Here is a 22449-nt window from a genome sequence, read left to right as displayed (position 1 = left end):
GAGTCTGGGGAATAGGCAGCGTGCAGACATCAAACTGCCGGTTAATAAATATATATTAAAAATTATATTGTATAAATAATTACAAGAAGAATTGCTAAGGATAACCTGAGCCTAATCGTAATTTTGAGTGAGAAACCCCTTGAGCTCAACCTTCTCATGTTTATTTAGTTGAAGCGACGAAGAAAACTGATGACTTTGTCTTTGACCGAGTTGCCGCCTCTGAAAAAGAATTGACTAGGGAGTAAGATGCTTGGACTTCCGCTAGGCCTTAATGGGCCCAATAGCAAATATATGTTCATACTGCTTGGTTGGAGTTGAAGGCAAATAAATTACATACTTGTCTCGAGGTTAATTAATAAAAAAGACACGTAAGTATTGTTGATTCTTATGTACTCAAAAATATTTCGGTGATATTTTCTTATTAGAATGTATTTTTATATCTGTTTTCTTTGTTGTAACAGACCCAAATAAGAATTTAGGATCTTGGAATAATCACAATTTTCGTTGAGTTTAATCACTCATTTCTTCATCGTCATCACCTGAGTCAGAGCTTGATTCCCCAGAGTCACCAAACTCACATCTTTCACAATTGCAATTAAATAAGTAATTTTCCCTAAAAAAAAAGAAGAAAGGTAAACTATATTTCCTGTCATGGTAGAAAGGAGATACAGAGAGCGAGATTAATTGACAGGAACAATTATTATGAACGAGTACACAAGGAAAGTACCCAACTGATATTAAATAAAGAATTCTTCCCGAGACTAATAAATATTTTAGTTTCATTCATGGTTAAAAGAGAAATGCATGTTCAAAAAATAAGGATTATGACAAAAAGCTGTTCAATGCAAATAATTGATTTCTAAATTCACATATCTGACAATCCTCCCTGCCTCCAAAAAAAAAAAAAATGCAAACCGTCTTTACTGTCTTTCAGAGGCAGTGTTGTACTGCTTCCTAATCAAAGAGCCTCCATTTTATTCATTTGTTTGTTTGTTTTCGCCCATTTCGTATAGAACAGATGCTCTTAATAAATTAGAAAGGGACCCACTCGATTGAAAATAGAAAGTTACGTTGCTTTTTTAAGCACCCAAAGTGATTGGAAGGCAAACACCCTCCTGTGCCATTTTCTGAGTAGAAAAGGCAGACGTGCTGGGTGTTCGTTGTGCAATCAGGAAAAGTCTTAGGTATCGTTTGCTGGGCCAAGATTCTCACAAGGGTTTTCTGGATACAACACACGTACTGAAGACGCTATATAGGCCTGAGTTTTCAAGTGATCTGATATATCTTGGGAGTGGTTTGGGGTTGGAGTCGACGAGTTGAAACTCAGGAAGTGTTGGGGGAAGGGGTAATTGGACCAGAAACTTCAATTTTTGAAGGAGCAGAGGTAAATGAAGAAGCGATATAAATTGATAGACACTATATGCACCCAGATCAACAAAATAGAGTGTCGGCGACATCTCAATACATACGGAGATTGAGTTGAAATTTCCAGAGGATATTAGTGTTAATCTCAAAGGTTTATGTTCCCTTTGAAACAAAATATTTTGCGACATCCCTGCAGATGTAACTTCCGCCAAAAAGACAAAATGCTTATGACATTAGATTCATTAGTTCTAGGTCTATCCATTCATCAAACAAGAATTAAATATCACTTACACTTTGCTTAGAGAATAACATTGACTCGTAAAAACTGGAAAAAAATGTACCCTTTCGGACAATCTTCAGCTAATAGTCAATGATTTTCAATATAAAAAACCATGTGCACCCAATTTCAAAAATTTAATTCGGTAAGACAAATCTCAGCTACGGAATAGTAGTAAATTTGCTCTCTTTTGTTGATGTATTAAAATCGCAGGAGAGCAAAAGAGCAACATACCGAATATTGCATAAAGAACATAAATCTTAAATCAAACAAAAATTACCCCAAACAGGAATTAGCCTACCGCCCTTTAAACCTTCTAAAATCCAAAGCGTCATTTGCACACTATATTTCGTTAGATTACAAAGGAAAGTGAACAAAATGGATAACTTAAGGACTTGATATCTAAATATTAAAATGGCACGCAAAATACAGCGAGATAAATGTTGTCTTCAATAATTAATGCAGGCTAACTTAGCCTGCAAGCCTACAGCAGCAGATTTTGCCTCAACAAAGTCACAGCTTCTAAAATTGTTCTATGTCAAGCTAATGAAGGGTAATTAGTATTTTTAAGTTTTATTTTATTTTCCCTTCGAAGGCAATAATCTTGTGAAACAACAGTTACTTAAATTGGGACAAATACAAATAAAAAATCATAGCGGATTTTCCACAATGGGTTGATTAGAATAAACTCTAAATAAATGCAAATTCCAACGGCTCAGTTAAAATACTTCAAAGCAGCCAGTGACCTGACTGGATGTATGAGTTTGTGAAAAAAAAAAATAATCAATTTGAAAGGAACACTCGCTTATAGGCCTTTTCTGGCATGTATAGTTGATCAACAATCAATTCTGACGCAAAAATGTTGATTAAACATTTGTTGACCAACATTTTGCTGATATTCTGGCGACCAATATTGTTGTTGGTCATCCTGCTGATCAACAATGAAAACAATTTAAAATTGTTAAAATACAAGCAGATATATATCAAGCAGAATATATGGCTTACAACCAATACAAGCAGAATATATGGCTTACAATCAAACAGAATTAACACATCAAAAGAATTGAATTCTTTTGTGATAAAAAAAATAATCAATTTGAAAGGAACACTCGCTTATAGGCCTTTTCTGGCATGTATAGTTGATCAACAATCAATTCAAATGTTGTTGGTCATCCTACTGATCAACAATGAAAACAATTTAAAATTGTTAAAATACAAGCAGATATATATCAAGCAGAATATATGGCTTACAACCAATACAAGCAGAATATATGGCTTACAATCAAACAGAATTAACACATCAAAAGAATTGAATTCTTTTGTGATAAAAAAAAATAATCAATTTGAAAGGAACACTCGCTTATAGGCCTTTTCTGGCATGTATAGTTGATCAACAATCAATTCAAATGTTGTTGGTCATCCTGCTGATCAACATTATGAATGAAAACAATTTAAAATAGAAATCGTTGTTTATCACCTTGTTGGTCAAAATAAGTGGGAATTTCAAAGTAAAACAATCATTGCTTTCTTCTTATAAGTCGTAAATTGAGCTTCCACCATTTAATATCATTGTATATCAAATATTCAGTTCTTTCAACCTAAGGTAAGAAACGGAACGTTAATTTCTTTTGAATTATCTACCCCCTTGACCGCCAAAGTAGGGTGAATTTTGATCAGCTTCAAGAAATTTCTTTATATAAAACTTAGACTTCATGAATTTTTATGAAAACTAAATAATTTTGAATATAAAAAAAAAATAGTTAAGTTCATACAGACTGATCCTTTTTTCTGTGTCATAAATGTTGAAGCTTCCACCAAAAAAAAAAATTCAAATATTTTTGACAAACAGGTTGGGCGCCAGAAAAAATATTTAATTGTTGAAAAATCTAGAATTATTATTTGATCATAGAATTTTTTTGACAAATGATAAATGGGACGATTTTTTTTAATATTATTACACAAAAGCTGTTGGTTACGTAATGCTTCCGCAGACATTATCAAATTGAAAAAACAAAAAGCAATACATTAGGATAAAAGAATGACCTCATATATTTAGATCTTCAGATCACTGTAGGCCTACTGTATTTTATCCATGTATAACATTGGAATTAGGTACATTTGGATAATACTTTTTTTAGTTATGTGTGATTTTTTTTTGTCATTAATGACATGTTTAAGATGATCTTCTGTATCTACATCTTCAAACAATTTTTTTAAAAAGTCTCGTAGAAACAGACCTACTTTTGTGTGTCCACGTAAGATAGTTAAAATCGGCCTACAAACTATATTTAGATGGGAAGTGTTTAACGCAACATAATTGTCCAACAAAGTTTTTGCCCACTATTGTATTTTGAAAAGACATATTATACAACATTCAATTTAAAATTCTACTTTTTAAGATAAATGAAAAAAGCCTTACCTTAGTGCTTGTTGTCGAGAAGTTTTACTTCGACTAAGTTCACATTCATCCAAATAGCTAATGAATATTTCTTCACCTTTTTTTATTGCCCTTGACGCAACAAGACTCAATCTAAAATAAAACATACAAATTATTTTTTTTTAAATTAAAAAAAGATAAGTAAACAAAAAAAGGTAAAATAAGTTAAACCCTAAACTTTTTTTGGCTAAGACTAATCTCTACCCGACCCCGATAAGTTACAACCCTTATGATGATGATGATGACTATGTCTTTGTGACCCTTATTGACCGTAAGACTCAAGTCTCACTGCTATCTTAACCTTGAATAAATCGACAATACCGGTAGTGAACAGTGTTAAATAGCGACCATCACATGGTCTATATCAATTGAAAAATAGTTCCAATCCTGTTTCAAGGATAATCCCAGTAGTGAACAGTAGTAAAGGACAAACTTCACCTGTCCCATAGTAAGTCATATGCTGCTCCAAATAGACACTTGGATGTAAGACACTTTGGATGTGGAGGATGTAAAAATACATTTTCGACTCCTCTTTTTTTTCGTGAAATGGCTCCCCTATTCTGGATTATATACTGGACATAGAAATGTGCTAACATCTCATTAATATAAGTTTTTCTTTCTTCTTGTTCCAACATTGCCAAGCAAACAAGCAAGGAACAAGAGAATACTTAAAATAAAAAAAATACAAATATTCTACTCTTGTTAAAAATACAATCCATATTATTCGTAATTTTCAGACTTGCCACAGACCTTTAATCCTTCTTTCCCTCCGGATGAACCCAGGGTATAGATGAAGACACGAAATGTTCCTCAAGCGAAACCAGGTCCGGCGTATTCCCGCTTGGAAAGCTCCCTCCCCAGAGAACCCCTCTTTGAAGCCCCTCCCCACTCCAATCTAAAATTGAGCAGCCAAAGAGTAATCACGACAAACATAAGAACGAAGCGGAGAAGGGATTCTAGAAATTTTACCTACATTTATTCTACCTACAATACAAGCAGAATATATGGCTTACAATCAAACAGAATTAACACATCAAAAGAATTGAATTCTTATGCCGATTAAAAATATGTAAGGTTCATTAAGTTTAATCAAACACTACGATCCTGAGGAAATTCCGTAACCCCAAACACAACATCCCCATAACATATACCAATTAGTTTAGGTAGAAGTGTTTGCGCTTAGTAGGTACCTACGGTACATTTGGCGGAGTCTTTTTTGGTATTCACGGATTTCCCGCTGGTTACAAATGAAAGACAACCTTGGGTGTTTAGTCGTCCCTCAAATGCCATATTCCCAAAACGTATAACCAGTGGGGTCGGATGGAATTGTTTGAGTTTGGTATGTCCCTCTGGTGTGTTTGGCGGTGTGTTTTCTTTGGTCTTATTCGCCTTCCCACTGGGTACAAATATAAGATAGCTTTGAGTGTTTGGTCGTCTTTCATCCGTGTTGCATGTCCCTGGCATTTTCATCTTTGGGTACTAGTTATGTCTATGAAGAGGTTGACCGGTCCGTTGGCGTATTGCCTGGTTAAATATGTATTTTGTCTAGTTTCGGTCGAAGATTCTTCTCGGGCAATTATTTCAAAACCTTGGAGTATTTTCTCTTGCTGCTGATTGGTGGTGCTGAGAAGGTGGTTGTCCCAAATTAAACTAGGAAGAGATCATAATGATCCCTAAAATAATAAATATCTTGAGAAGGGAATAAGCAGAAGTTTCAACAAGAATAAGGAGGAGTGTTCACCACTAGACTCGACCTCGGGGCGGAGCCGTTCCTGAGGGTGGCAACCTGGGCAGTTGCCCCGAGCGCCGTGGCATAGGGGGCACTGCGGCAGGGGAATCGCCCACTTTGATCAAACTTTTCACTTCGATTCGGCTTTTTCTACTTATGTTCAATTTGGGAGGAGGGTACTGTAGTTAATTTTGCCCCGGGATTCACCAACCCTGAGAACCGCTCTGCCTCGGGGTATCAACGTTATGACGGAATCCGAATTATTAGTAGCAATAGAAGCTTCTAAAAGAATAACTGTCAAGGGCAAAAGTTCATGTTGTCATTTTAGAAGCACGATCCATAATATATTAAAGTCCTAAATTAAATCTAAAAATAACGTGCATTTTCAGGTTATCATCATTTTCTGATGGGGAAGTGATGACAAAATCCTTCCTAACTGCAGCTTTTGAAGCCAAAACAACTTAAACCAAGACCATGCCCAAGGGCGGAGATTCAAGGCTGAACACTTCCCATTGCTCCCCCTGGAATAAAAAACTGCACGCACATTCTTCACTCAGGCTAATTAGTGCCCTAAAAAAGTAAATTAATTGTTTTCAAAGATCCCTCCCCGTTCTTCTGGATCCAAATCCTAGGCAAGACTGAAAACAATGTTTGGCTATTAATCATGATCTTTTGCTCTGCTGAGGTTATTTTAGGTACTTATTTGTGGTAAAATTTTAAAATGGCGAAAAGTTGAGACTCGACTCGAAAAGGAGCTGAGACATAACTTGGTTGTTTTCGCTAAACAGATTTATCGTCTACAGTCAGGACTGCTTTCAGCCATTTTCATTCAATTATTATGTATCTATAGTTATTATTAATACTCCTGTTATGTTATTCTATTATTATTGCATCGTAATTAGATTTAGTGTACTAAGCTCTTTAAATATTGATTTTTCAATTAAGACTGAAGCATGAATTTATTCTTTACCTGAGAGTTTTTTTTTTCATAACAACGTTTGAAATAATCAAATAATACTAACAGAAACAATCCAAATAAGCAGTCCTTAGTTTCAAGTTAGGCCTAAAGTACAAAAAAAAAAAAAAATATCAAAACTTGTTATTTGAAATTGAGGTAATATTTAAGGCTCCATTTGCCCAAGGGTTACCCAATCGAACATCAATTTCTTTTCAAAAGTGAGGTTTTGTATGTATCCACATACAATTGTATGTATGTATCCACATATGTATCCACAATCCACATATTACTGTAGTAAAGGGGAATGAGCCAAAAGGGAAGCTTAGGAGTGAGATAAGTCAGTATTTTATATTGTTTTAAACTAGTTTTCAGCATCTCATGGGGTTTCTTTACAAGGCAAGGAAACCATTGAAGATTAGCGATAATGCTACGATTATTGGAAATAAGATCTGCACTTGTGGTCTTATGGTCCTTCTACGTTCCACCAGGACACTAAATTTCACTTAGAGCAACACTATACTTTCAGCAATTTTGCGATTTTGCCAGTAGATGGGGACATTTGTTTCAGGACGATTAAAAACTAGATGGCGATATCGTTTATATATTCTTTTTTTATTTTCAAAATATCTAGTGCACACACTTTACAATGGTATGCACTTCATAAATTTTAGTAGATAAACAATTGTAAGGCAAACTCACTATAGTCATACTGTATCTATATCTATTTAAAGTAAAAATCATATTCTTACCCGCTGATGGTATATTACCTTATTAGTCCACAGGTACTAATAAGAACTAGATCTACGTTGCATGGGCAACGTGAGGTGTTGCGGCAACCTTTGCTCGGCTTCGCCGAGTAAAGTGTTGCGAGAGCAACACTTTGGTTTTGTTTCCTCGCTGCGACTAAACGCTGAACTTCTTAATCTGTAAGGATGCTAAAATACATACTAGGTACACCAACTCGCAAAAGTTGCAAACTCCTCATTGCTAAAGATGATTGTAGCCTTACAGCCGATTATTACTTACAAGTCCCCTACATGTCTTACCACTGGAACCAAATTGGTCTTACCATCAAATACAACGGAAACAAAAATAGGTACACCAACTAGTAAGAGTTGCGAACCCCTCATTGCCGAGGATGATTATGAGCTAACAGCTGACTGTTGCTTACAACTCCCCTATATGTCTCACAATTGGTATCGGCCTATTTTTGGTTTCTGTGTGTACCTTACTACTGAAGTTGTCAACCCCTTTAAACTTTCAAACTGGTATATCTCATGAAGGAATTTTTGTACAAAAAAACGGATGACATATACTTTGATCAGCTCATCAAAAGCTATCGACTGCCGTCGAAAAAAAAAATCTATCTGTCTTAGTTCAAAAGTTGACTTTTTTGCCGTAGGCCAACTTTCTAACGTCATCACTTAGAAAGGAGCAAAGGATAAACTCTAATTTCTTTAGCAATGAGAGAACTTTTAAAGTTTAAGAGGCACATCTGATACCATTTCTCTACCGCAATCCCAAGTGCGAAAAACCGAATGATAAACTCAGCCGAAATCACGGCAGCACTTTCGGACCCGTGGGAAAATGCCGCTTTTTTGCTTCTCTAAATTTTTCTATTTATCACTCAAAGAAGATATATTGGCTGTGGGGCAGGGTAACTGTCGCATATATTTAACACTTATAGATTTTAGTCCATCTTCAATTTGAAACTGGTGCCTCCCTGCTTGCCTGCTAGAACGGAGCTTTCCACTCGAAAGCAGAAACATGGTTTGATGAAACGAAAGCTTGGCTGCATAACTTCAGATAGTCCTCTCTGACATAGGCTATACAACTCCTCTTCACTTCACACACTATAGGCTCTGGCTCAAGGACAAGCAAAAACCATCTTTTTTGGCCCCAGGCAAGAGTTCTACGAAGCTTTCCAAAATGTAAAGTCATATTCATCAATCCGGCCTAAGGTCCACACTTTCCGTAAAAACCGCAGAGGTTAGACCCTTACCACTTTCTAGCAATAAGCTGAAATCGGGGTGCTAGGAACAAAAAAAAAAAAAAACACGACAAAACCAAAGTGTTGCTCTCGCAACACAACTAACATAGTAAAAACTAATAGTGAAAAATAGTAACAGTAAAAATAAACATTAGTAACGACTACAAAAAATAGTAAAAGCTTAAAAAAGAAATAACAGAAAGAAAGTGAAAATGGTTCTATAGTTAAGAAACTGAAAATGCATAGAGGACCAATACCCACGTTTTATAATTACAGGGATTTGGATGGGTTTTTTTGTTTACTTTCAACGATCGATAAAAATAAATTAATGTCGTTTACCAGTAGGCTTTAACTTCAAAAAAGACAAAACTAGGCTCGAGAAACAGTTTTTAATTTTTCGATTTATGTTAAATATTCCTTAATTCCACTTACACATGATTATTTTGAGGGAATGTAACCCGAGCAGAGGGTATACAGCTATGATTGGCAGCACTCTGCTTCAGGTATAAGCCAGATCCTTCTGTGTTCAAAAAAGTACCAGATACTGAAATAGAATAAAAGCTTCATTTTTTAAAGATTAAATAACAAAACTATTTATTATTAAATTATATTTTTAGACGGAAATTTTAGCAAAAGAGTAATAAACTGTCATCATGAACATGTGCAACAGTCATCTATGCATCAAGAAGAAAGATTTAAAACATTTAGGCTTGTAACTCCCCTCCCCCCCCCCCCCACAGAAAAAAATTAAGAATTTTTTAATTATCTTTCAGACTCTTCATATGATTTGTCTATTCTTGGTGTCTGCATAGAGGGATTCAAGCAGAACCTTCAGTATTCAAGAAAGAACCATGTACAAAAATGGAATTTTTAAAAATTCAATCAAACTGTAATCAGTCGTAAACAAATTGTCAATTTGTTATCTTGAACTGAATTATTTAAATTTTCAAGGCTTACATTATAGAAATTACTACTACTACTACTAACAACTCACTGCAGTATCAAAGTCACTTGAGGCCAACACAGTCACACACGATCCTCCCCCATCCCAATATATATTCAAAGCCTCCCTCTTTACACCCTGCCAAGAAGTTCCATTTCCCTTAAACCTTTCCTTACGACATCCTCCCACCGAGTTAAAGCAATTAAAAAAAATGAAACGATTACTGCAAACTGGTCTACAAGACTAGATATTGTACTAAAGCCTATTTCACACGAATCATGACTGGAACACAGTCTAGTCAAAAAGGTCAAAATTGGAGCTTCAACCTAGAAGGAAAGATAATAAACAGCAAATTCACAAACACCTTCTCAAAACCCTCAAAAAATCCCGTGTCTGCGTGGAAATTCATTCAAGGTCAAAGGTAAAAAAAAATTTGTATTTCACTGTTATCTATGTCTCTAGAGCTAAATCTGTTATACAAATTACATAGCTTAAGATTTATTGAAACAAGTCGGAGAGCGCGCAGCCCCAGCCATACATACTGTAATCCATAAATAGTGCAAATCTTAGGCACTACAGTAGCGCTGCCTAAATAAAGGGCGATGTGGGCACAAAGTATTATTATTTTTTTTTGGGGGGGGGGGTTTGTTTTAGACCAGGGGACTTTTTATCGAGTGAATTGTCATAGAAACTTCGAAAAGGGTACATTCGATTGGAAATTGAGAGGACTAGGGCCCTTTTCAATAGTCGAAAGTGCTTGGAGGGCAAGACCTTCCCACAGTCCTCAGGAAAAGGGGATGTAAGTTAGGCAATTCGTTCGTTGTTTATACGCAATATATGTTAATGAGAAAGGTATGCATGTTTGAACTTTACTTTCCAAGAAGAGGAAGGGTATTCAAATGAGCCTTTCAAAGAAGGTTGAGGGGAGTGTTAAACTAAACCAAACACGTTATGTGTATACGGATTGTCAAAAGGGTGCAACACATGAATAACTGAGTATATTAATTTAGAACATTGAGGAAATGATAAGGAAGATTATCAAAAAGGTAATATTTGCATGCTACCAATATTAATACAACTACCATCACTAAAACTACCACACTACTGCATTTACAGTATTAAGGGGAGATTTGAACTAAATTAAAAGAGGCTATGTGTATGCGGCTATGTACATGCACATTGCGTATAATAGCGTATAAAATAGCGTATAGCGTCAAAATAGCGTATCTCAAGAATTGTATTGGGCATTAAGTAGGAACTTTCAGAGAATACTTAAAGGGGAAGATCATCTCACCAATAGGCAATATGTGCACACTGCTGCTAATACTACTGTTACTGCTACATTTCCAAATACTGCTACCTCTATTGCTACTACTTGCAGGGCTAAGAACATTGAGATGAAAATTTTAAGAAGCATATGAACATACAGGTTATCAAAAGGACATATAAACAATGTCATAGCAATGGCTAATTTTATTAAGTTGAAACTTCCAGGACATGATAAAAGGGATGTTCTACTGACCAAAAGACAATAGGTTAATACTACTGCTGCTAATAGTACTACCGTTATTCAATTCTATTACTAGTAATATCAATACTACTCCTGTGACTACAATTAAAACTATGCCTAAAGAGTAAGAAGTTGAAATTTTCAAGAATTTTTTTTTTTTTTTTGGGGGGGGGGTCGATGATGATCTGAATCAGAACATGCTCTCAGTATGAAAGTTGTCAAAAGGGTTTAACAGCAATATCTTAGGAACAGTTTGGTGTGAGAAGTTGAAACTAACAGGACTTGTTGTGAAGAATGTTCAACTAACTAAAAGAAAATATTTGCATCCTTATGCTACTGCTTCTGCTCATACTACTGCTACTTTTACTATTATTGCTACTTCTATTACTACTACTACCACCAAAGCTTAGCCTACTACAATTAACTCTACTGCTATTATTGCTGCTACTACTGCTATTAAAACTTGGAATATATATACCCCAAATATTCGGGATATATAGAAACTGTGTGGAACTAACTCGAAACATACTATACCCACACAGGTTGTCAAGCGGACGCATCAGAAATGCGTCAGGTTAGGTTGATATTACGCATTAAGTTGAAACTTTCAGAGTGTGCTGAAGGGGATAATCAAGAAACTAAAGGTACTATGCACATACTGCTACTAATGCTGATATAGCTATTGCTACTGCGCAAGCTAAGGGTATGAAGGTGAAGCATTTAAGGAATATTTTAACGGATATTGAAATAGATCAAAACAAACTATGAGCATGTGGACTTTCAAAAAGTTGACAAAGCAATATATGAAGAACAAACTATATTACTAGTTTAGACCTTTAAGGGTAAGTTGTGGGGGATTTTGAACTAGCCAGAAGGCGCTATATGTATACTTTTAATACTATCACTACATTTACTGTAACTGCTGACGCTAAGGGTATTAAGATAAAACTTTTAAGGAATGTTTAGGAGTTTCAATGAAAGGAAAAAGCTGAAGGCATACAGGTTTTCAAAAGAGTATATAAGCAATATCATAGGCAGCACTACTCTATAATAGCTAGAAATATCATGGAAACTTTTAAGGTGCTAATTCGATTCAAAAATTAAAAATTCTGGTGCCCTTTTAATAGTAAAAAGAGATTTGAGGGCAAGCAGCCCTTCTCTCAAGCCCATTCATTTTCCAAGCGCATCCAGTCCAAATTTTGCGACAGCCATTTTGTTCAGCATAGTAGAACGGTCCAACAACTATGTCGTTATTAGCATGTCAATCCCCAACAATTATGCAATTGGCCCATTATGCTTTGAAACTAAATGTTGCTTCGAAATAAATAAAAAGGCATTGTGTTTATGGTTGCCAACAATACATCTAAGCAATATATCGTGTTAAGTGTATAAAAAAAAATACGTGTTAGGTGTTTTCACTTTTCTCACTTGCATAAATAAAAATTATTAAAACCTTAAGGAATAACTATCAGTATATGTCAATTAAACTGACAATCCACGGTCATTTGTTTTTTTTTTTTTTTTTTGTTCTTTTTTTCAGTAAAGCGCAAATTATGTTCTGGTTATGAGAAGGCATGGGGATTATCAGCCTTATCCTTATCCTTATCCATGTTAGTTTTTGGTCGTTTCCAGTTTGACTCGGATTTTGAGTTGTAATTTATGTTCGTTTTGAGTTTCATTTATTTATTGATAGTAATTTGTGGTAGTTTTATGCTTGGAAGATTATTTGACTCTATTTCTGCTCCTTCTTGGCTAAATAGAGCTCTTTACTTTTCTTTGAAAAACTTGCTTTGTGGAAAAAGTTTTTTTAATTAATAAATAATAAAAACTAATGCAACATTTGCAAACTAAAATTAATAGATAATACAAAATACTCGTTACTGATTATGTTTTACTAGTTTTATTCCAAAGATTCACAGAAGACCTTGTAGTACAGTTCGTATGGTAAGCGCTGCACGATCTCCTCCATTTATTTAAAAAAATGGCTGAACTTATAAACTGATATTCGGAACAAACTCATTAAAAGTTGAATATTCTGTAACTTTTATAATGGATCGCCACCTGAGAACCAAATCATCCTTTTCCAAAAGACACCAAAATTTTGGAGATTTTCTGCAGTGTCTCTCAATTTTTCGCCACCATCTGTCCCTCCGTGCCTTCAAGTGGCATTTGAAAATGGCAACTATGTCAGTGGTTTACGAACACAAGTTTTTAGGGCGTACAAAAATGTATTGAGGGCGGGCATTTACAAAAAAAAAATTAAAAAACAGACAAAAAATCTGTTTATATGCATTTTTGTTGAGTTTTGAACGAGTCAGACAAAAGTCCTGCGGATACGGCCCCTTAGTTGTACACAGTAAATATTTTGGAGGATTTTTCCAGGTGGTTCTATTCAGAGGCATATGAGTATCTTCTCCTGAAATAACTCGATTTTCCATTTATCTGCATATCTGCATTATTGATTCATACGAAAAAGGAAAATATTGTGTTCAAGCATAATACCATTGATTATAGTAGAATTTGAGCATAAAATTATCAAGGTACCTTAAGTTTGTAACCTAAAAAAGCAATAAAAAAGTCCTTAAAGATGGACTCTAGATACAAGTATTTGGTAGAAACAACGTAGTGCGAGGGAAGTCGAATTCCAAGAGTGTATTTCCAAGAGTAGAGAATAGTAGGACGGTAGTTTCTTTTCATTTTTTCAACTGAAGAAGATCAATGTCTTCTGAGGATGTTTACAACAAAATCCCAGCGAGAGTCGAGCTATCGACGAGATTAACTCGTCTATACTTCAGGAAACAAGTAACTAAGAATACTTATTTAAAGGCAACATTAACCCACTTGGAGACATTAATAATTCCTTGTGCGAATGGAAGGCTTACATACCCTACTTTTTATGGTATTAATTAATAAGATACATAATTTTATTTGACAAAAAAGATGAACATTTTTGCTGCACCTTCTAAGAAAACCCTTTAGGGCTTCTTGGCAGCAGGTGGGAATCTTCTATTCCAGATATTCTAAAATTACTATTTTATATTATTCTGCTTGGTAATAATACTAAACCCACACATATACAACAACCATCCTACTTACATAAAACATATACATAAATTATATTCTTTTGCAAGGGAAAATCTTTTGGCTGTTATTCAAAATTATTTATTCAAAAAGAAAAAAAACACATAACAACAATAATAATAAAGATCCTAGAAGCGAACTTGTTAAGGACCAAAACAACAACAAAAAATTGAGAATGAAGAAGAGAGAAAAAAAAGAAAAAAAGAAAAGAGAAAACAAGGGTAATTAAAGCAAATTGAATAAACATTTAGAGAAATATAATATCAAGATTTTAGTACATTATTATATAGCGTCCGAAAACTTGTGGATAGCTCGACACTGAAGGGTATTAAATTCCATTGAATTATAGATTTATAAATTGAGGATCGCTGGGCGGAACTAGAGATACACCTGGGGACAATGAAGGAACGGTTGGATGAACGGAGACAGTGGCCTTCAGAATTATTACTATTAAAATAAGATAATAAGTGGGGAGGAAGATTTTTATGGTAAGCGGAGTATGCAAGGGATAGATTTAATTTTTTGATGATTTGTTCAAAAGGGATAATACCAAAATCGGAGTACAAGTCCTTGGTGGGATATAGTAGTGGCAACCGAAAAACGATGCTGTTGCCTCGAAGGTTACCAGATGACTTACATTTTGAGTCGCAACCGGTATTATATCCCACACGCATGGAGCACAATCTCTTATTAGAAAAAAAAGAAGCTCCAATCGTTTTTTTCTAAATTGATGTACTAGATTTGATCCTCCTCGTGTAACATGACTATGGAGATCACTATTAATGGAAAAAAATATTTCCGAAAGAAGAGGGAAGTAAATTATTAAGCTATTTATATGTGAAAAATACTAACTAGATGATCTAAAGTTTTTGAAATACCAAGAAGTTGATTCTTAATATAACATTCATTAATATTTTGAGAAATGGAATTTTAGGTGAAAAAACTTTAACAGCTTTATTTTGAATTTTTTTTTTAGAACATGACACAAAATTACTTGCCCATACAGAGCAACCATAGGAAAGATACGGATTAAAAATAGGAAAATAAAGTAATCTAATAATTTTCTTTGAACCTAAGTTTTCAACTCGGCGAAGCACACCCAGAGATTTTGACAATTTTTAAGCTATAAAATCAGAGTGTGTTTTCCGTGATAGATTTTCATCAATCATAAAAACCAAATACTTTGTTACCCTTACACTTTTTATTTGATTACCATTTACGATTAGTTCTGAATTAGTTTCAATACTAGATGTCCGAGAAAATAAAATGTAATTAGTTTTTGTATAATTTAAAAGGATTAAAAGGATTATACTGTAAAAAAGTAAAAAAAAAAAAAAAAAAAAAAAAAAAAAAGGTAAAAATCCGTAAAAAGGATTATACCAGTCTCTGACAAATAATACCTAATTCGAGTAATAAAAATAATAATAAAAAAAAAACCTAGTATAGACTATTGGGGTACCCTGCATGTTATCCCATTAGCTATAGAAGTTGAAGACCCATTCACCACGATTTGCTTCCGACCACTCAAGTAAGATTTAAACCATAAGAAGCTCTTTCCAGTCACGCCGATTTTATCCAGCTCTAGTGATAATTTTTTATGGCCAATTGTGTCAAAGGCTTTCTTTAAATCCAGGAATAAGGCAGCTGGAATCAATAAGTTACAGCTGAGTGAACGACAGTTCATTGCACTGGATTTCGATTTATGGTATCTTTATACAATAGTTTAATTTATACTACGGCACAAAAAAGCCAAAACATGACTTCACAGATTATTTTGGATTTGTCAAGTATTTTTAGGGGGGGGGACTAATTACAACATTGGCTAAGGCAAATGAAGGTACAAAAAGTTGAAGCAAGAATTACCTTGATCGATGTCCTCGTATATTTGATCAATAGTCTTATCAAGCTGCTTCTTTTCTTTCTCAGGCAAGTCCGATTCCTCAATGGCTGTTCTCCACTGATAAAATGGACTTGTGCCAATGCCTTGTGCATTTCGGCCAATCAAAGCGAGTAATGAACGAAACGCATCAGGTTGAAGGAACTAGAAATACGAATGGCGTTAAAGAGTTTATTTTAAAGAATTAATTATTATTTTTCTGAATAGCTGTTAACAAGCAAGTCAAATTAAAAGTCTAATTTTAACCCTCTATATTCAAAACACAGGGTTTATAAAACTTTGGAAAGTTCAGCATCGGAATATTTTGAAAATACTATAGTACCAATGCAAAATCGTATCTCAATAATTTAGAAGAAAAAAAACTATTGATTTAGTCAATATTAAAATTACCAATATCTTTAAATATAGTTCCACAAATTGTCTTGAAGAGTGCATCCCGGTATTTCACCAGATTTCACCGTTGAATTGTTATTTCAAAATAATGAAGTTCTTAGGCTGGCATCACGTTCTCGTCGGTGTTGCCAAGTTAACCCATGAAGACAAAAAAGCAAAACTTATCAATAAAATTCGACAACGTTTTCTGCCCGTAATAATTAAAGGAATTAAAACTCTCTTGACTCCCAAAGGCAATTACACCTTCTTCAGCTGCTTGGGATTGTATATATTTTAGCCGATTTTTTGCTGAATTTTTCTTCCTATTCTTCCATAGTGTTTACAACTGTGAAAAGACTGTGAACCTTAGCTATTCTACTTATTAGATCTTCCCTGCATCCAGCATCTTTACTAATAATACTAACCAGGTAAGTGAAGCCTTCCACTTGATTGAATTAAAAAAAGAGCTTTTTTTTTAATGAAAATAAGCAGCAACATTAAAACCTAAATGAACAAAAATTATTCCGTCTATGAGGAGGGCTGCTTCTTCATTAACACTTGATCTTTACGCCAAAGTCTTAAAGTTCTTTAAAAACAAATCTTATTCAACCGCCCTTATTTTTGAGCAATCTTTTTTAAAGAATTGTGGAAAAAATCAGTTTTTAGCGTAAAGAGCAAGGGTTGATAAAGCGATAGCCTCTCTCATGCACAGTATAACTTCTGTTTGGTTCAAGCTTTACTGCTGCTCCATGCTTTTATTTGAAAAAAAAATTAAATTTTTGACCGTTTGATTAACCATGGAAACTTTACTCCCTACAGAAAATTCTCCTCATAGAACATCCCCCCTCTTCCGCACAAAATTCCTGCACAAAAATTTCCGTATATTTCCCAATAACAAATAATATATGTGAACAACAGACAAACTGCGTAATTTATAGCCCTTTCCCCAGGAACTATAGAGGGTCATGTCATCCCCAAAGGTAAGTTGGCGAACCTTCCCATTATTCTGAATCAAAAGGCTATCTCAGAATATTGATCGAATATCTTTGAGGAATTGGGGTGTGGGAGGGGGGTTAGTTACCGTCAATCTTTTTGGTCACTTAAAAAAGGCATTACAACTTTTGATTTCATTTCAAATGAGCCCCTTCCAGATCTTTTAGGATCATTGGTTTGATACGATCAACCCTACGAAAAAAACACGCATCCATGATCCCTATTCTGGCTAAAACAATAAAAAACAAATAATGTAAAATTGCGCCTTTTTATATATAGGAGCTTGAAAAACTCCTACAAGAGTTATAAGATATACTGAATCTGTTAGTGTGATTTTCATTAAGATCACTTAACTTTTTGGGGTTTGTTTCCCCCTTTTTTCAAAAATCCGTCACGTTTTATCAGTCTCGTAGCTTTTGATTTGGTAACATTAAACTTAATAAATTTTATATTTTTGGAATCAGCAAAAAAGCCGATCCTTTTGAAGTGTTTACTATTCGGTCGAGTTACTCTTTAACTACAATTCGTTACCAGGAACTGCTTGATAAATCATCTCGTTACCCAACATAACCTCTTGACCTTTGTTTATTCCAAGTCTAAGCGACTTATCCTTCTTAATATTAATTTTCAAACATATTCTTGCACCCTAATCTTTCAAAACCTCCAAATATTCATTCATTTTCCTACGATTTTTATATAGACCACTCAGATCTCTTATTTAATCGAAGTATAGGAGAGTTTTATCTTCCCATTTGATTCCGTGCTCTCCCCGAGCCTTTGCCGTATTCCTTAAGACAAGGTCCGTCAAAATAAGTTTATATAAACGGAGATAAGATGCAACCCTGCTTAACTCCTGATTTAACGCCAAACCAGCTACTAGAATACCTTCCCACCTTAACTGCGGCAGTGTTGTTCTCGTATATAGCATTAGTCATTTTAACGAGCATCAAACAGTTCGTGGTAACGAACTGTAAGTAAGGAGCGATGTTGATCAATAGTAGCCGAAACTATAAGAAAAAGAGTCTTGATTACAATAGATACACCCGAAAAATCGATTGAAAAATGTAAAATTCATCAGATTTAATGGTACCCATCAAAAGCCTGAGAAAATTTTCCAGATTTCCGAGAGGGGGGGGGGGGAATCCTGCAATCCCGGGGGAAGGGCCGCAAGTTATGAATTCTGCCCTTCTGTTTACATATAGTAGTGGTTAATGGGAGTATACAGGCATTTTCAGGGGTATTTTTCTGGTGGAGGTGGAGGGAGTATGTGGGAGGATCTTTCTGTGGAGGAATTTTGGAGGGGGAGTACCCGCAGTAGATATGTAGTAAGCTGACCAATTAAGTCAGATACTGATTTTAGTAAAATGTAATATTAAGACAAAATATAAAAAAAGCAAAGTTTTGAATTACCAATTTTTACTAAGATAAGGCGAGTTTCAATACTCAAATGAGGGATCAAGAAAGATGTCCCGTGTATAGAGCCGAAATTTTAGCTACTTTTTAATCTTTTTGAGTGCATTATAAACTGTTCAAAATATATATATAAGAAAAATAGTTTAAAAAATATACATAGAAATTTGAGTAAAAAAAAATGAATAATAAAGGTAAAAAAATAGGGCCACCTATCCTTGAAGAGAGTACTTGCTAACATTGAGAAAAGAAAACAAAAAGTAAGCAACTGCTCATATCAAACAGTTCGTGGGAACAAACTTAAGTAAGGAGCAACCCGGCTCAATAGCAATGGAAACTCTAAAAAAAGGAATTTTGATACCAATATATATATCAAAAGAATCGGCTTATTATGATGATTTTCAATATATAAGTGCAAAATTTTTAGCCAGTCAAAGGATAGAACAGTTTTAGGGTCAAATTTTTTTTTAATGTGATCTCTCTGGTTTTCTGTGCTTCTATGCTCAAAGCATGTGCCAACTAAAGCATAAGCATGTACTAAAATGTGCAAAAGAAATAGAAATGTTTGGTGAAATTCAACCTTTAAATGATTGGTTGTAAAATCGTTTATTTTAATCAAACACACAACATAATAAATAATCCGCCCAAAAAGCAGATCTTGTTCATGGTGTGGGAAACAATTTAACTTAAGAAACGAAGATAATAGAGTTTTATTCAGTTTAGTCTTACCCATGGAAGGCTAAGAGCCTGAGAAAATTTGCCTGATTTTCGAATAAAGGGAGAAACACCCCTAAAGGTCATAGAAGCTTAATGAAAATCCCACCATCAGATTCAGCGTATCAGAGGACCATACTGTAGAGGTTTCGAGTCCCTATCTGCAAAAGTTGGAATTTTGTATTTTTGCCAGAAGGAAGATCACGAATGCGTGAATATTTTTTTTCCCAAGGGTGATCTTATCGACCCAGTGGTCCTAGAATATCAGGAGGGGACTCATTGGAACGGAAATTTAAAGTTCTAGTGCCTTTATTCAGTGACTGGAGGGTAACTATTTTTACTGGGATTGGATTGTCAAGAGTATATATCAGTGGAGAGGAGAGATATTTCCGTGGAGGTGGATTTCATGGCATTATTTGAAAAACGTTCAGAAATTAAATAATAAAAAAAAACAAGTCTTTTCAACTGAATATAAGGAGCAACATTAAAATTTAAAACGAACAGAAATTATTATGTATATGAGGGAGGTTGCTCCTCCTCAGCACCTCGCACCTTACGCTAAAGTTTGAATTTTCTCCCAATTCTTTAAGAACGACTCCTGAAACACAAGGTTCGTTTAATTAGAACCATAAGAAGCTTTTTTAGAGTGCTAAACAACTTTAGTGTAAAGAGTGAGGTGTTGAGGAGGAGCAAACTCCTCATATATGTAACAACTTCTGTTGTTTTAACTTTTAATGTTGCTCAATACTTTCAGTTGAAAAAACTTGTTTTTTTATTTAATATAGTTAAATAGGACCAGGGACGTAATTGAGCCAAGGGGGGATATTATTTAAGAAGCCCTGTATCCCAAATCCCATACCTTTAAAATTTGAAACTGGTATATATATCTAAACATGGTTTGCTCAAGGAAATTAGCCAAGGTGTATGGGTTTTGACACTTTGATTCCCTTAAGCAGGATGAGTATCGCTAGATGGTGCTGGAGGCTTTCTTTTTTTTTCTAACTGTCTTTAGTTTCTTGTCTTAATGTTGCTATGCCAAAATTGAACGTTAAACCTAATAAATGAAAAGAAGAATCGAGACACTCGTGCAAACTAAGGAATAGTTTGCACAAAACAAAAATAAAAAATATTAAAAACAGAGAATAAAAGGTGGTTAAGTATTTGTTTTACGAAAAACTTGATTCAATTTGGCGACCAATGTTTTCTTTAGCCGGCACTGAGTTTTTCTGAATTATGTCTTTAGAGCTTCGTAGTATTTATGGTGAGTTTAGTTCCTTCTTATCTTTCTTGATGCATGCAATGATCATTGATCTTAGCAAGAGCAAACCGTCCCATAAACTAGCAAAGATTATGTGTGATAAGCATAGACCGTAAACAATTGCTGCCTTAAGTCGGTTGAAGAAACAAATCAAGAATGTTCTTGTAAAAACCCTCAAGAGAGGCAATATATTAAAGAAACATGTCTTTAATCTTCTCAACGAGAAGTTCCGAATGAGGAATTAGTTAGCCGAGAAGTCAAGGAAAAATTGAACTATACGCTATTCATCAATTTTTAACGCGACTGGGACAAAATATAAACAGTTTTTATTAAGCTTGGTCCTATTTTCCAAATTGACAAACACTTAATTTATGACCAATTCATAAGGAAAGGACTTGAATCCAGCGAATTAATTGAATTCTCTCAATTTTGTATGCATTTTAAATTATTCTTCTCCGCCTTTTTAACTAAGTACTTACTTACTTGTACTTGTTTCAGGACACAAGCTCTTCAGCTCTCCCTGGCGCTATGATCTGGCAGACGGTTGAGTGCCAAGCCGCTCGGTCGTGTGTGTGTGGTGCACATATTTCAAGCCACTGCTTGTCCCATCTTCGGCCGTGTCGTCGGAAACCACCAATCGGCTCTAGGTCCGCCTTGAGTGTGTTAAGCCAGGTCTTGACTTGTCCACCTCGCTTCTTCTTCCAGTGTGCGAGGGGTTTGTGGTATAGCGCCTTTTTAGTGAGGGTGTCATCTGACCTCCGACAAACATGGCCAAACCAAGTTAGGCGGCGTTTTTTTATTAGGGCTTCAATGTCATGCTTCTGGTGGCATCGTCTACGAATTTCGACGTTGCTAATTCTGTCTCGGAGGGAGACACCGAGGATTTGTCTCAGGCAGGAGTGGTCGAATACTTTGAGAGCATGAACATCCGCTGCTTTCAGGGGCCATGTCTCGCATCCGTAAAGGAGTACGGAGAGGACGGTTGCTTCAAAGATCTGGATTTTTGTTTTTAGCCATATCTTTAAATTAATTCTCAACGATCAGTCGTGAATTTAGGAATAGTTATTTGAATTGTGATGGAAAAATCGAACTTCTATACTTTAATCATAAATTTTTAAACCGATCGGCAACAAGACGATTTTTAATCAAATTGATCCTATTTTCCAAATTGATAAACACATAATTTAAGACCAATTCATAAGGAAAGGACTAATTTAGAGATTTAATTTAGTGAATTCGTTCTTTTTGTATGCACTTTAAATTATTCCTCCCTGCCTGTTTGATTAATCTATATATTTAAATTTCTACTCTAATAATAATATAGGGAATTGGAAGGGCTTGGAAAACAAAAAGTGCATTTTATACCATATTATTTTCCTTTGGAGAAGGAAGGGGGATAAGATTCTAAATTCAGAAAAATATTACTGAAGGTAAACTTCGGGTCTGAATCTATCTTTTAACTTCGCTTAATCTATCTGGTAAATTAAGATAAAATCTGAAGCAAGGGATCTATTT

The 22449-nt window shown here is 34.8% G+C and overlaps 1 protein-coding gene across 1 annotated transcript in view; it reads right to left on the bottom strand.

Moving 5' to 3' along the window:
• Positions 1-375: 375 nt before the first annotated feature.
• Positions 376-22449, bottom strand: part of LOC136040545 (histone-lysine N-trimethyltransferase SMYD5-like) — a 68077-nt gene continuing 46003 nt past the window's right edge. The window contains exons 6-9 of the mRNA XM_065724746.1: positions 16154-16331; positions 9189-9300; positions 4062-4172; positions 376-613 (exon numbers count right to left, since the gene is read on the bottom strand). Coding sequence (XP_065580818.1) covers positions 511-613; positions 4062-4172; positions 9189-9300; positions 16154-16331 — 504 coding nt within the window. The 3' untranslated portion in view covers positions 376-510. The remainder of the gene's footprint in view (positions 614-4061; positions 4173-9188; positions 9301-16153; positions 16332-22449) is intronic.

The sequence above is a fragment of the Artemia franciscana genome, chromosome 21 (assembly GCF_032884065.1).
Source record: "Artemia franciscana chromosome 21, ASM3288406v1, whole genome shotgun sequence".
NCBI lineage: Eukaryota > Metazoa > Arthropoda > Branchiopoda > Anostraca > Artemiidae > Artemia > Artemia franciscana.
Note: the sequence above shows the minus strand (reverse complement) of the source record. Positions and strands in the feature narration are given on the sequence as shown.